This window comes from Haplochromis burtoni, unplaced genomic scaffold, assembly GCF_018398535.1.
Source record: "Haplochromis burtoni strain Fernald_Lab_line unplaced genomic scaffold, NCSU_Asbu1 Contig_13, whole genome shotgun sequence".
NCBI lineage: Eukaryota > Metazoa > Chordata > Actinopteri > Cichliformes > Cichlidae > Haplochromis > Haplochromis burtoni.
In genome coordinates this window covers 3,504,004-3,518,696 of record NW_024582374.1, presented here as the reverse complement: position 1 = coordinate 3,518,696, position 14,693 = coordinate 3,504,004, and the positions used below count along the sequence as shown (strand labels likewise).

At 41.2% G+C, this 14,693-nt stretch overlaps 2 protein-coding genes across 12 annotated transcripts in view; both read right to left on the bottom strand.

Annotated features, from left to right (window-relative positions):
* The window catches only part of unc13a (unc-13 homolog A (C. elegans)), a 46,450-nt gene extending 40,675 nt beyond the window's left edge, over positions 1–5,775 (bottom strand). For all 9 annotated transcript variants that reach the window (XM_042216868.1, XM_042216878.1, XM_042216870.1 and 6 more), the window contains exon 1: positions 5,404–5,775. In XM_042216868.1, the coding sequence (XP_042072802.1) occupies positions 5,404–5,425 (22 nt within the window). In that variant the 5' untranslated portion in view covers positions 5,426–5,775. The remainder of the gene's footprint in view (positions 1–5,403) is intronic.
* Positions 5,776–8,567: 2,792 nt separating this feature from the next.
* Positions 8,568–13,566, bottom strand: hmg20b (high mobility group 20B). 3 transcript variants are annotated; one of them, XM_005932416.2, is made up of 9 exons: positions 13,448–13,566; positions 12,963–13,118; positions 12,030–12,230; positions 11,779–11,899; positions 11,644–11,696; positions 11,491–11,557; positions 11,140–11,355; positions 10,802–10,934; positions 8,568–9,152 (listed from the first exon to the last, which is right to left on the bottom strand). In XM_005932416.2, the coding sequence occupies exons 2-9, from the start codon at positions 13,041–13,043 to the stop codon at positions 9,140–9,142; spliced, it is 885 nt and encodes a 294-aa protein (XP_005932478.1). In that variant the 5' UTR covers positions 13,044–13,118; positions 13,448–13,566; the 3' UTR covers positions 8,568–9,139. The 3 variants fall into 3 exon arrangements, with proteins under 3 accessions (XP_005932478.1, XP_042072799.1, XP_014192331.1); XM_042216865.1 differs by having other exon boundaries at positions 11,644–11,693; XM_014336845.2 differs by lacking the exon at positions 13,448–13,566 and adding an exon at positions 13,219–13,422.
* Between the last annotated feature and the right edge of the window lie 1,127 nt (positions 13,567–14,693).

Below are 14,693 nucleotides of genomic sequence, written 5' to 3'. Positions count from 1 at the left end.
CCATTTTCTCCACGCAGGGTCTACTGGAGGTACCCAAATGACTTTTAAAACCACAGTGACGTCAAAAGCTTATTCATTATTCATTTAGTCTTGCACCCTGCCGATTCCCATCATCCCCATGTTCAAGAGTGAAGTATTAATATTCAGCGGACTGGTATTTAATCCCTGATGATTGCTTCTTTTCACTGACGTTAGGTTTAAAGAAAAAAATACAGGCTACTTAAAATCTATCTAATGGAAATTCAGCAACATGCACGTGTGAACGGATGTAAAGAAGAATTTCTTTATATTGCACAGCCTACAGCCCGACTCACTAATATAGAGGAGGAAAGTAAATAGAAAAAAAAAGGCAAAAAATACAGTTTCAAATATGATGATGACAAAGAAAGACACCGAGTCATTTACTTAGTCAGTGACAGAGAGCAGGCGCGATAATCATTGTGGAAAAATTGGCTTCTAAAAATAGCATCACCCCAGGAAACCCCTGGGATCACTCTTATCACTTAAATATTATTCAGATTCAAGAAACCAGTGCCAGAGTAGGAAGTGTCGTGAAGCATGTGTGTTCTTAGCCAACATGAAAGTAAAGTCTCCTTCCTGATATTTTAGCTGCTGACAAGGCAGTCGTGCCAAAGGGGTGAGGAAGGTTCACTGCACTGAACATGCATTCGACAAAGACGAGCTCAAATGGGTACTTTGCTTTTAAGTAGGCAGTAATTGACAGATGCACCTTCGGCTGCACCCTTGCCAGCACTCTCTCTCTCTCTCTCTCTCTCTCTCTCACATATACAGTCCTCTCCTCACCAGCCATCAGTCCTCTCTCCCTCTCTCTCAGTCAATCACTCGCCCCTACAAGCTTCTCCTGCCATGTGGTGAGTGTGCACGTGTGTTCCCTTTCTATCTCTTTCTCTTGTGCTCCATTAATCTCTCTGTGGAGCCGGATGCAGGCAGAGTGAGCTGCATCCCCAACACTAAAAATAACCACTTCAGTGTGACAGGGGTGGGGGGGTGCTGGAAAGTGGAGAGGTGTGTGTGTGTGTAAGAGCTGGGGGAAGAGGGGTGGGGTGGTGGAGGGGTTACTTGCTCACAGGCATGAGACTAAACCAACACTGCTGTAGCTAGTTACTGCTGTGGTGTGGGTGAAAAATAAAGAGAGTTACATATTTTGTGCAAAACCTCCACAGAAAATGTTGAGTCGGTGCCACGGTGATTACAGGATTTCATTTTCTCTTTCTTCACTCGGGGAAATTGGACAAATACTTTTACTCCTGCCCTGGTTCAGAGGAGCTAAAGGGGCTTTTTATTTCTTTTTATTTCATCAGAGCCATTATACTGACACCAGCAACAGCAATATCAGCCTGTAGTACTGAAGAGGAAGCGCACAGAAGGAAATTACAAATATTATAATTAAAAAAGAAAAGAACACTGATTGAATGGGCATTCATTAAAAAAAAAAACAGCTTGCAAGTCTAAAATAATTGGTGATTAAAGCTCATCCCTGTTTTCTAAATAATATTCAGTCACAGTGACCTCAGTGCAACTAGAAGTTGATGGTCTATTAATAATGTTAACTAGTAAATAAGGTCTAAGTAGCCACTAATGTCTACCTCAGGCTTTCAAGGTGGCTATAATTGAACCAGTACTTAAAAGCTTTTACTTGAGCCAGACGTCTTAGCCTTTAGACCTACAAAAGAGTGGCTGTAAAACAGCGGGCGATCATGTGCAGTATAATAGGATAACTGAAGAGTTTCAATCAGTTTGCAGAATTGATCTTAGCACTGAAGAAGCACTGGTGACGGTTACGAATGACCTTCTTAGGGCCGATGGCTGATAGTGGACTAATTTTTGTGTTTCTGCTGTTAGCCCTCATTTGATACAGTTGAGTGTAGGATTTTAAGAAATGTATATGTAAATGGGGAGTCTTGGAGTTCCACAGGGTTCTGTGCTGGGACCAATTCTATTTACATTATACCTGCCTCCCTTAAGCAATGCTAACAGAAAACACAGAATACATATTCATTGCTATGCAGATGATCTTCAGCTTTATTTATCTATGAAGCCAGATGACATTAAACTACATAAAGGGGTGGTTGCTCTGCAATTTTTTTTCTCCCAAACCCAAAAAACTGAGGCTGCTACATTTGGTCCTAATAGCCTTAGAAACCAGAAACCAGTATCTGTCAGTATCTGGTCAGACACAATGTTTTAGGCGAAGGTATTAGTAAGTAACAATGTGATTATCAAAAATGCTGCAGTGAGACTGATAAGTGAGGGAGAGAGTGAGAGAGGGCTTATTTCTATTTTCTTTTAGAATTGAATTTAGCAGTTTTTATAGTATCTTGAAGACTTCATAGCACAATATTATCCTTTTAGAGTGATTCACTCTCAGACTGCAGGCTTACTTGTGGTTCCTAAAGTTTCTAAAGGTAGAATGGGAGGCTGAGCCTTCAGCTTTTTTCTGTCTTCTGTGGAACCAGCTCCCAGTTTGGATTCAGCAGAGACACCCTCTCTGCTTTAAAGGTTAGAATAAAACCTTTCCTTAATGTTTAAGCCTACAGTCAGAGCTGGATCAGGTGAATTAACCAACCTGTAGTTATGCTGTTATAAGTTTAGACAGCTGCAGCACTTCATGTGATACACCGAGCATTTCTTCTCCACTGACCTCTCTTTTACTCCCCACGCGTTTATATATGCCTGCAGCATGCCATTAAATTTGTGTCTTCTCTCCTTTAGCCCATTGTTTTTCACCTGTCTCCCTCTGCTCTCTTTTTCTTTTCTCTTCCTCCTCACACCCCCACCCAGTCATGCTTTTGTCTTCCCACCGCTGCAAAGTGCTAGCTCGTAGGTTGTTTGATTGCTGGGGTTTTCTCCAGAATACTATAGGGTCTTTATCTTACAGGAAACCTTACAGTATAATACCTGCAACAAGAATTAGAGTGCCATTATGCTAAATGCGTTGAGAGAGCACAACTGCCAGTCAGCGGTTTAAAGATTATATATAGCATATACAAGACAGAGTATCTACAGCCTAAGCATTGTTATCGACAGAATGTGAATGCTTCATTGTAACTGTTGCACATACTTCAATTAATAAAAAATTGCCCTTCGCTGTCATCTTTTTTTGCTATGATTGCTCCTGATCTTTATTTACAGTACAGTAACATAGCAGTGTTTTCGAGACAGTAAAAGACAAATGTAGTCAAGGTTTATATGGTGCTAAATCATACAGTAATGCTAATGAGCGCATGTGCCATGGCTCACTCATTTATAGAGCTATAATGCCTGAATTTGCATCTTGCTACAAAGCGTGACAGTAAGGATGGCTGCCATCTACTTACTCAGCTTTTGTAGCACAGTCCATCATTTCACAGACCAGGTCTAACATCATGAGACACACACACACACATCTCAGCAGACAAACTGTGTGACTGCTGCAGTCCAGCATGACAGCCCAAACTGTTCATCCCATAATTCTCTATTCTTCTCCCATCCACCATGAAAGGAAGAACATAGTATCAATATTAACCTAGCTGCAGGCCTATTACAGTGTGTTTAGAAGCTAATGAGAAAATGCCAGCAGAGACCTAAAATACCAATGGGGTTGCTATGCCAACAAAGCTTCAGGACATAAAGGGACCACCAACGAGCCTGAATCTCAATCCTGACATCTGTGCAATCAGCTCCAGCACTGGTGTCAGCAGCAAAGCAGCCTCTTTGCAAACACTAAGAGCCTGTTCTAACCTCTTGTTAAATCTCAGGAAGACACTCGAGGAAATCCTGTTTTTCATCTTTTCTTCACTAACCCTTAAAACACAAAGCTTATCAAGCCTTTCAGAATTGGAAATGCACCAAAACTCTGGAGAGATTCTCTGCATAGCACATATTTGATCCTAAGCATTAGAAGTATTAAATAGTTATAAAAAAATATTTGTAATAACAGGAAAACTCATATCAATTCAGCGAGAAGTAAAAGGAGCAGCAGTATCCAGGAAGTGGCTCACGACAGGCAGAGATGTGCAGTTTCAGCATGCATTCAAATAGATAGATATTAGATTACATAAACTTGTGGTTCTCCCACAGCTGTAGCTGCAATTATAATGCCATCTCTAAAGAAACCAGTTCTTTGGATATGTTGTAAAGACATTGTTGTAAAAAACATGAGAAAGTTTTTGTTGTTGGGAGGGAGAGCAGAAAACTTTTAAAAACTCTTAGGAAAAATGTCATTTTAAGCACAAATCTCACACAAAACATAAACTTTGAGTTCCTTATGTAGGGGGAAAAGGAAGTGCTCAAATTCACTCTCCAAATTTTAGCACAAGCAGACTATCCAGTTTCCAACTGGAAAGCTACGTGGGTAAATTTGTATTTACGAACAAGGGATTTACATTTCATCAGTTAAAAAAAGAAATAATGTATTAATAAATGAAGATCTGAAGTCCTTTCCTCATACAAAATGCCTGAAATGAAGCCCCAAACCAGCCAAAGCAACATTACTTTACACATGTGACTTCCTGTAAATGCTGCAAAGGTTTTACAGCAACAGAGTGACAGCTGAGGTTTTATCGACACCTCACTGACAGCCTTTACATCTACACACCAGATTTCTATTTTTACAAACATCATAGACAATATTAAAGACTCTACTGAATAAGTGCATTTAATGACCCTTTGGGTCTTTAAATAACAGGAAACAATTGGAAAAACTCGCAACGTTTAAGGACGGATTGGGAGAAATGGAAATTTTATAGCATTGCAATGAGTCACGTGGTTAGGGGAAATCGTAATGTAAAGAAACCCAGCAGCCTAATGGAACACGCCTTTTTGCAGAGCGTATTTATGTGTGGAAACTGAGAGAGGGATCCATTCGACATATTTAATCAAAAAGCTATCACCTTTTATAAAATAAAGAATAAAACACTCCTTACAGGGACGAGCAGAGTGGATATCGTCTTGCTTTACTATGTCTGACAGTAGCTGCCAGAAGCATACGCCTACTACATAAATCGATCCGGTTGTAGCAATGCCAGCTTTTGTAAAAAAAAAAAAAAGAAAAAGAAAAAGAAAAAAAAGAAAATCAAAGGAAAAAAAGAGGCTGGACCGTTAGCATGGACAGCAAGAGGAGTGCAAGATTTCTGTATATATTTTAGCGAAAAAATTCAAACTAATATGCAGGTGATGGGAAATATTGCCTCATAGATTGCTATTTGCATCGAATGATCATTTAACAGCCCCAGATTTTTTCCGTAATGTTATCTGCAGGAGGTGGCTATTGTAAAAGTATCACCAGCAACCCTCCAAAAGCTGTAAAGATACTACTGGAGCTATGGAAACTGCTCACATCAGCAGGTCAAGGAAACGGACAGCAAGTCAAGCCAGCGCACGGACTGTTAGTTTTTCTCTTACCTCCAACACACAGCAATGACATCTCTTATTTGCGCCTTTAGTACAGGATCCAGCTTCCTAACTGGCAGAGCTAATCTGTGCAGTATACAGTCCGGGGATGAATGGCTGGGCGGGAGATGGAGAAGCCTGCCGTCGCCAGCGAGCAGGACCAGAGCCCGACGGGATTCGCTACAGCTGATCAAAATGAAAGTTTTCACAGTTGCAGGGTGAACGCCAGCTCCGCCGTCCTGTCGCTCTGGTTTGAATGAGCTGACTGCTTATATCTGAGACTCTTTCACCCCTTCGCTCTCAGCTCTCCGGTCCCCAACACACAGCCATCTTGTTCAGCTTCAGCACCACCGCTGCGTGGACAGCTCCTGGCAGTGACGTAAGAGCGCGTGGTGGTGGTGTGTAAAGGTGGGGGAGGGGAGGGGCAGGGGAGTGAAATCCCCGATTATTAACTTCTAACTTTACACTTTGGACATTTTTGGAAAAATACAGTAATGTGCAGCCCACTCGAGTCTCCCTTCATTTCTTTATATTGGTATTGGGGGGAAAAAGAAAAGAAATATGTGCAGCAATTTATTTAAATATTGGCAAATATTCCTAATATGGAAATTCGGTATGTAAGACAGAGTTTGACCACTTCTAATGAGATTGAAAGTCAATATTTGGATGTTGGCTGCTTTTGGTTCCCACACTACTTCAATAATGCTGAGGCTCTGGGGGGGGGGAATCCATGACTGATAGTGTTCCACTGTGGGTTTTAATCTAGGCGTGGATTAAAATTGCACTGGGAGTGTGTTTGGGATCCCTGTCATGCTGAAAAATGAAGCCAATCACATGTTTCCCAGATGGTATTGCATGATGAATCAAACTATGACAATTTGGATTCATCACTCCATCACACCCATTGGCACACATTTATTTTCAGTCCAGTTCTTGTATATTTTGGCGCACCTCAGCCTTCCCTCCCCGTTTCCTTACCTTAAGAATGACTTCTTCCTTCCACTGAGACCGTTTCAGATGAGGCTTCAATGAACAGTAGATGGATCGGCTGAAGGTCCAGATGCACATCTCAGATCTTGTGTCAGGTTTTTGCTGGAAGTTTTCTTAAGGACTTTTAGATTCTGTTCATCCGATATAGATTTAAACCTGGCACTTTTTCCATGTATATACTACAACGATTTTTAAGGAGACACTGCACATCATGCTGAGATGTGCCAAGTTTTTGGCTAATAGGAGTTTGTGAATCACCTAGTTGATGAAAAAACACTTTTTAAAATATTTTTCATAGATTCAGCTGAAGAAATGAAGACCTGTTGCGTTTGCAGCAGGCAGACGGACTAAGAAAGACAAGGACTGGACTGAGAGTGAGTGAAAAAGCAGCCAATGCCCCAAAACTTTAAAACTTTCTCTCCAGAAAGGCTGGCGTTGCATTGCTCAATGCACTTTTAAAAATGTCAAAAACATTTGTTGCCTATGAAGCAAAACATAAAGAAATGAAGGGTGACTCAAAACATTTCCATTCCATTGGTTTATATTAATTAGCATCACCTATACTATTACTAATGGCAAATAGTGAAGAAAAGGTGTAAACAGTAACACATTCATCTGACCAGATTTTTCATAAAGTTGAATTTCTTTGACAAAGTCAAGGCTCACAGCAGAAAATGGAAATCGGTGCCCTTTCCACAATCGCCTGCATTATACAATGAGCTGCAGATGCTTATAGGTTTTCTAAAACCTTCCCCTTTATGTGCAGACAAATGGATTCAGTAATCCTTTGATTTGTCTGGGCACATGAAAAGCCTTGCATTGTTAAAGTCGGCTTGTAGAAGAATGTAAACACAGGTTGGCTTTGGCCTTCCTGTATTTAGGTATCATTACTGTGCTCTCCCTTTCTGGTAATGGGACTCCCCTGCTGCCGACCGGTCTGCCGTCTCTGCACTCTGGTTAAAAATCAAATCCACGTCACTTTCAAAGACCTCTCTGAGTGCTGTTCTTTTCCAGAGTACAGCCTTCCTACAAATTACGTGGTTATAACTCCATTCTCAGAAACTCCCTGCAGATTTCAAATCAAATAAAACTTTTATGGACCGCCAAATGTCTTGCTACACAGCCTGAGAGCATACAATCACTTGTTCAAACCAGCACAGATGGATTGTGTATTTCTGGACTGGAAGCAGAAGAGACTTTGTTGTGCTGGTGAGCTTAACATAGAAAAGATAAATATGCTTTATACTTCCAGCTCCACAGTAAATATACCCATCCTCATCTTTTTTAAAATCCACGTTCAATTTTGTGATTTGTACAGATGAATGTATCTAAGAGTTCACAATCGAAGCAGCGTTTTTATGAATTACTCAAATGAAAAATTGACAGATATGTGACACACACACTCACCCCTTTGTCATGACATCTATGACGTTAGTAAATATTGATCGTTTCAGGAAGAACTGGGCATTTCAGTGTCAGATGAAATGTGGGAGGAAAGCCTGGTCTTCCTAACATCACAAATTTAACGTTCAGCCAAAGTGTAGTTAGGCAGCATTATGGCCACGATGACAGCACAGGTGTCTCTCCTGTCCATCAAAACTGTCTCCAGTGCCTCCGTGTTTCTTTAATGTTCCCATCTTAAGATGGGAACAGTAAAGAAAATTCATCAAATACTTCAAGATGGGCTGGGAGATGGTTTTGACGGTGCTTGATTTTCCCCTTTCCTCTGCCATTAATAGTTTGAGATTTAAAAATTTCAGAGGTGCAAAAAAAACCCATCCACTTTAAGAAGGTAGTAATTAGGTAAGTTGATTTAGTGTGCCCGACTGGAAGCACATCAGCTGTTTGTGACCAACTTAAAAATCTAAATACCAGAAATGATGACGTTTTTAAACCTTGGCATGACACTCGCAAAATATGAAGCACGCCTCAGTGAAGCTAGTCCAGGATTCAGCTGCTGTTGCTGTAACCGTGTGTGGGCCCACATCTCCCTCTGCTGGGACGGAGCTTCCCCTGCATCATTACAGTTCCTCGTTTTAGTCAGTGAATGTAACAAAACCATGTCTAATTAGTTACCTGCTGTGGGGTCTACCTCTGCAGGTGTGACGTGCTGTTCTGTTATTTGTTTTAAACACGAGGCTGTGCACTTTAAACAATTTATGTCAACAATAAATGTGCATAAATTCTCCATTTTCAGAATGGTTTAATGAACATCTGGAAAAATACAAATATTCAGTTTTCTGACAACATGGCAAACAAACTGTCCATTTCAGAACCTGACATTATCAATAGAAATTCCACCATGCATACTCACCCCTTTCCAGTTTTTAAAAATAACTACTTATGCATCCCTCCGCCAAACACACGCCACAAATCATTTACAGTAAACTGATAATTCGGCTTGCTGTACACGCCATGTACCTGTAGACGACTACACGATAAGAGGAAGGTGACTCCCAAAAGACTTAATTAAGGCAGCTCAGAAAGTAAAATGACATTTTATTTGATGACATTTATGAATTGTAAAGCCCCCTCAACCCCGCCGCACAGACTTACATTCACAAAATGTATGTGTGGGAATACACACGTCCATACATATTCATAAACTATAGGCATGCAGACATGGATTATGTGTGTTGTTCTGAAGTACCTGTTCCTATCTACATGCTCTGCTGATTGGCAATGATTTGACCTAAAAGCACCAAGCCTCTCGTGTGTCTGTGATCCAAGACTGGGTGTGTCTCTGTCTGCAGCCTCCTCATAACTTCTCACTGGCAAGGAATGAAAACATGTCGTTAGAGACAAGATATAAAGCAAAACAATAAAATGGAGACCCTGGACACGTGCAATTTTTGCACCAATATTAGTGTGTTGCATTTGTTAACAAATAGTAATGCACATATCATAAAGCGTGCTTCATTTTGAAGGAAAATAATATAGTAATTAGTAAATGTGGAGCCCTACAGAGTAGTTCTGGAGGCATTTCAAACACAACCACCTCTGAAGGTAAAAGTTATATTTATAATGTAGACAAATATGTTTAATAACAGCGCACGTGTGTCTAAGTAATGGTTTGAAATTTTAAAAACTGGTTTGTTCACTTTCTTGATGAGAAAACTGACACCATTCATGCCTGTGCAGTAAATGCAGCCTTTAAAGAAGCATCCATGCAAGAAGCGACTATAGAAGCGGCAATTTAGTGAAGCAGGGAAAGTCAACTTCACTTCAAGAGATAAAGGGTGTGACCCGAAATGAATAAACTAAAGGTAAACATACGACAGGCAACCAGAGCCTAAAATGTTTGCTAACAACTAACGAGGTGTAAAAGCGAATTGCTACCTGTGCAGGCGTCCTTTAATGCTACGGTTACACCAGGAAAACAGTGGTTGGAGACAGCCGAATGACTACAATTAGTGCAACCGTGTCCAATGAACTTGTAATCTTGTTGGTTCGAAGTCAGGGATCAGGTCTGCATCACTTGCAATCAGTTTTTCCCTTCAAAGCAACTTTGGAGCACCTAGAAAAGTTGCTTTGAAGATGGCAACAGACTGCAACGTTTGCAGACACGGTCAGGGATAAAAACTTTTGAGATCAGGTTAGCAATTCGATCCGATCTGTGATAATACACTACTAAATCGGCAAAAATCGCGAATCTGTTGCTGTTGCAGACTGGCTGAGTAGCACCGACTCAGATGATTTGAAGACAGGTTGCCTCCCACCAGGTGACCTGTTCTGTCACCTCGAGATCGAAAGTGGTCACCCAGATGTTTTATGGTGGGGAATGCTCAACATCTGGGTCAACAGTTGGTCAAATGTGAAAAAGTTCAACGCAATCACCAGGCAACCACCAGCTTTTCCTAGTTGCAAAGGAGGTTGTCTTATGTTTGCTCTTCTATAAGTGAGCAATAAGGCTGACCAAGTAACAAACAACATTTTGTTTGTTTATATGTATAAAACCCAAAGCAGCTAACCAGCTTTTGGACGTAGCTTCATATTTTTGACACGAACACCTGTGTCGCCACAGGAGGGAGTGTGAGAAAAAGCTCTGGTGTGACATCTGTGACAATAACAGGATGTGATAAGCCAAAGTGTTGAGCTGTTGTCAAATGTGTTTGGCAGCATTAAACACTAAACGCTGCATCTCAGCTGACATTAACACAGACCAGACCACTAACTGGGGGAAAAAAACTGATGGTGTTACACCCAGTCTGAGTCCATCACATTGAATTTCAAGTGTAAAGACTTATTCAAACTCAGGTATAACCTTTTGCTTTCGCAGAGAGCCAGTGTTTGGCAAGCAAATCGATATATCTCTTGGAAGACGACACAGAGTATCCGTTCGCTCCATTACAGCTCCCAGTATTCTATTTTAAATTATCCACCCTATCAGTCTGAGTACTGTATATAATCATTAGATTACCTGTCCAGGTGAGATAGGACCTCACAAAGCTGGGTAAGCAGGGCACGGTGTTTATGAGGGTTGCCCTCGAGTACTCCGCTGAGACGACTCAGGTATGAATCCAGATTTCCAAGAGATGGTGTCTCCCCAGTACCTGTTCAGGATAAATACAGAACTGCAAATGTTTAATTTTGATCATTTCAGACGAGAGTCTAATATGTATAAACTAAACCTTGCTGTTGCTATAGTCACATGTTTAAAAGTCAGGAAAAAAGAGAGATTCAATAACAGCAGCATTATCTAATGTTTTGCCCTCCTACTGCATTTCCCTTCATGAGTCTAACCCAAGCAATGCTGACCTGGCAAGGGCACCGATGAGAGACTGTTGACCAGTGTGTGCTTAATGGCCATCAAGTGTTGCTGGAGAGCCTGGGTACGTTTCTCATCTTGCCCCAATTCAGCCTCCAGGCGCTCTTTAGCATTGTACATGTCCTTAATGTGCCGCTGCAGCACTGCATTCTGCTCCTCAAACTCAATGTTGGCCTTACGGAGGCGTCGCAACTCTGCCTCTCGAGCTGAACGCAGAGAATAAAAATAAAAAGAGTTTGACGGGCTTGGAAGTTTAATCGAGAATGTCCGATTATCTAACAGAGCAACGGCACAGTTCTGTCTTAACACTACTAGTCAGGCGCTGTCAGTTCCTCTGTTACCTTTGTTCTGATCGAGGAACTCTTCGGTGAAAATAGGAATGTCAAATCTGTTTGAGAGGTCAGAAGCCTAAAACAGAAAGAGTCAGCAAATGGACAACTGACGGGAAAGTGACACTGAAGAAAACAGTAATAACTGATTAGAGCGTCACCTACCTTTGTTAAGGAGGATCCTGAACTAGTGCCGATAACTGCAGATGGTGTGTCTTCTGAAAAAAAGTGTATGTGCATTACATACAGCTCACATAAGACAGAGCAACTCTAAAGCAGTAAGCAGAGGGTAGTTGTTACCTTTTTTGATCCTCTTGTCTTGTATTTTAGCACTGGTGATCTGATAGGCCTCAGTCTGCTGATATTCCTTCAGTTCCTGGGCATACTGCATCTTCTCTCGTTCCGCTTCATCCAGATAACGCTATTGGTATACGAAATATGTTCAAATACAACAACACCCTGTGCAAAACATCACTAAATATCCAGCTGATGACGTTATTTTGTGTTATATTGAACAATCTGCATGTGCATGGGACACTTTTAAAAGCTACCTGTTTGTCCATCGGAGCTAATCGTGTCCACTCTGCTCCGAGTCTCTTGGTGATTTCTGGGAAAGGTAAATCAGGGTATCTGGCCCGCATATGTTCTCGCCGTTCATTCAGAAAGCGCACATATCCTGTAACAGGTGCCTTGGGACCATTTGGCAGCACCTTCTTCCTTTTCTTTCCCTTCGGCCAGCCTCTTTTCTTGGGCTGCAGATGGATGAAACAACAGTCTCAGAAAGGCAAGGACAGTCTAATCTAACTCCTCCTGATGCAGCTAGTGACTGCCTTAATAATCAGCTAAGATCCACTGGCTCTAAAAAAAAAGAACATGGCAGCAGGGCTCAGGATTGCAAATATAGATCTGAACAAACCACGAGGCTTCTGGAACTATGCCATTTGGACCGATGAGACCCAGGCAGAGATGTTTGTCCATAAAACACAACAACACATTTGGTGCATATCAGCACAAACACCTCAAAACATCTGTAAAGCATGGCAGAAGAAGGGTAATGATTTGGGTTTGTTTTGCAGTCAATGAGTCAACCATTGACTCCTCTGTATATTAAACTGGGTCATGCAAAAGGTCAATGATCCCAAGCACAGCAGCAAACCTTCAACAGAATGGCTGAGAAAAAAAAAAAGCATGGTGCTGCAATGGCCCAGTTAAAGCCCACATCTAAAGAGCATGCAAAAACAGTGATGGAAGAGACACAGAAAAGCACTCCATCAAGACCCTGCTGGCAGACTAATGAGTCACAGTGTGTTCTTAGTTTCAGGACCCTCCATGAAGTCGAAAAACTTTTTTTAAAAACCTGAGTGTACCTGCTGAAGCAAAGTATTTAACCAAATATGAACACCCTTATTTTCCCAATTAAAAGATTTAAATGAAATTGACTGCATCAAATCCAGTCCACTTTAGTCAGCTGCAGCGGTGCTCACCTCTTCTGGGGGTTGATCCGCTGTCTGTGAAGCTTTGGGCTGATGTGATGCATCACTCTGCTCTTGTTTGATCCCTCCCATGATCTGTGTCCGTGCAGCTGACTCTCAGAATAAAAACGTGTTTATCCGTTAGAGAGTAATTCCGTGGGGAGAAATCTGTGCAGAATTAAAAGGTTTAAGTAGTGTACAAAATATATTTACTAGCATCGATTACAATTAGCTATTTCTCCACAATAACGCCGATTTTCAAGCTAACCTGACTGCTAGCAGTTTAGTGTGGCTAACGTTAACTGGTCGCAGCTCTCACACACGCACATACACACACAACGGGCAGAAATCTACACAATAAAAGATAATCCACATCGCCCACCCTTCTGGTGGAAAAAATTAAAATCAGACACTCCTAAAAGTAGAAGTGTTTCTTCACCACGGAAAATTATAGATTTTTACAAATATATTTCTACTTTTTGGATTTTATTACTCACCCGATAATGAATCCCTCAGCCAAACAGGAAGAACAGCCTGTCTGTCTCCTGATTGGTCGATAGGGAGACTCGTGATTGGTTGGCTGGTCGAAGACCCCCCCGTTTCCACCCAGAACCAGTATGCACCGCACTCAGATCAGATAGAATAAATACAAAGGCAGGGTTTTAAACATGTTATGAATTTTTAAAGAGCTGTAAGGGCAGGACGCTGTGGTGGAAAATAGAAGTAGTGACGTAAGACGCTCTGTCGTCGTGTAGATATGGTTGGAGTTGTGTAAGTTACGTACTTTTTTTTTTACAAAACAGCTTAACACAAGCAGTGTTTATCTTTATTTTCTACTCTACAGATCTCCTACATGATTACTTCTCTATTGCTGTAAGGCTGACAGTAAAAATGTTTCCCACTGTGGCTCTTAGTTCAGGGTCGCCTAAACCGAAGCATTCACCACTATGTGACACATATCAGTGAAACATGCGCACAACGTGGCCATAGGACCTTTTCGTACTTTTTTATTTTAAGTCTTCACCGGAAGTTCGTTTGCTATTCGCTATTTGGGCTTCTTGTCAGCTGCTGGTCGTGCTTTCCACGTCTGCTGTAAAATCCATTACGTACTTTGGTGTCCTCTGGTGGTCATATTATGTAACTGCTGGTGTGTGCACATACAGGAAAGGTGGTTTTCAACCTGTTACAAAATCCTGCTTGAAGCAAGTCTGGCAACTCGACAGCCATCTTGACAAGCCTCCGGGGACCTGTTTAGGCAGTTATTTTAAAGTTTTACGTTTTTTAAGCATTCTCGTGGATACCACTGCTTGAAAACTACTTACAGAAAATCCGCTGCAGCATCTGATGAAGAAAACCTAACTCGAACTTTGATGCTTTAAAGATCTTTTTTTTGCTTGGCATCTTTGCTGTTGTGCAATTCTCTCCCAAATCTCTTTTCTAAAAACTTTCTCTCGCTTGTTGAAATATTAAGTTTACTTCTTAATAGAAATAATACTTTGGCATATAATCATAACAACCTGCCCCATATCCCTTAAGAAAAAGCAGGGAAATGTACTCGAATTGGATTAATCAACGTGAAAAGCACTCTTTCTACTTTTTGTGGTGTTGGTCAAGGAAATAGGTCAAGATTTTTTATTTAATTAAAATGCTGTGAAGCCGTGCATGTGAAGTGCAGGACCCTCTTCAGTCATTCGTGATTTATCTTTGTTGAGGTTCTTCATCACTAATTCAAAGATGATGTGG

Coding starts and splice junctions, on each gene's coding strand:
- hmg20b (XM_005932416.2), bottom strand. CDS start 13,043: ATGGGAGGGATCAAACAAGAGCAGAGTGATGCATCACATCAGCCCAAA. Junction 12,231..12,962: donor CGGATCAACCCCCAGAAGAG/GTGAGCACCGCT, acceptor ATCCATCTGCAG/CCCAAGAAAAGAGGCTGGCC. Junction 10,935..11,139: donor CTCATCGGTGCCCTTGCCAG/GTCAGCATTGCT, acceptor TATCCTGAACAG/GTACTGGGGAGACACCATCT.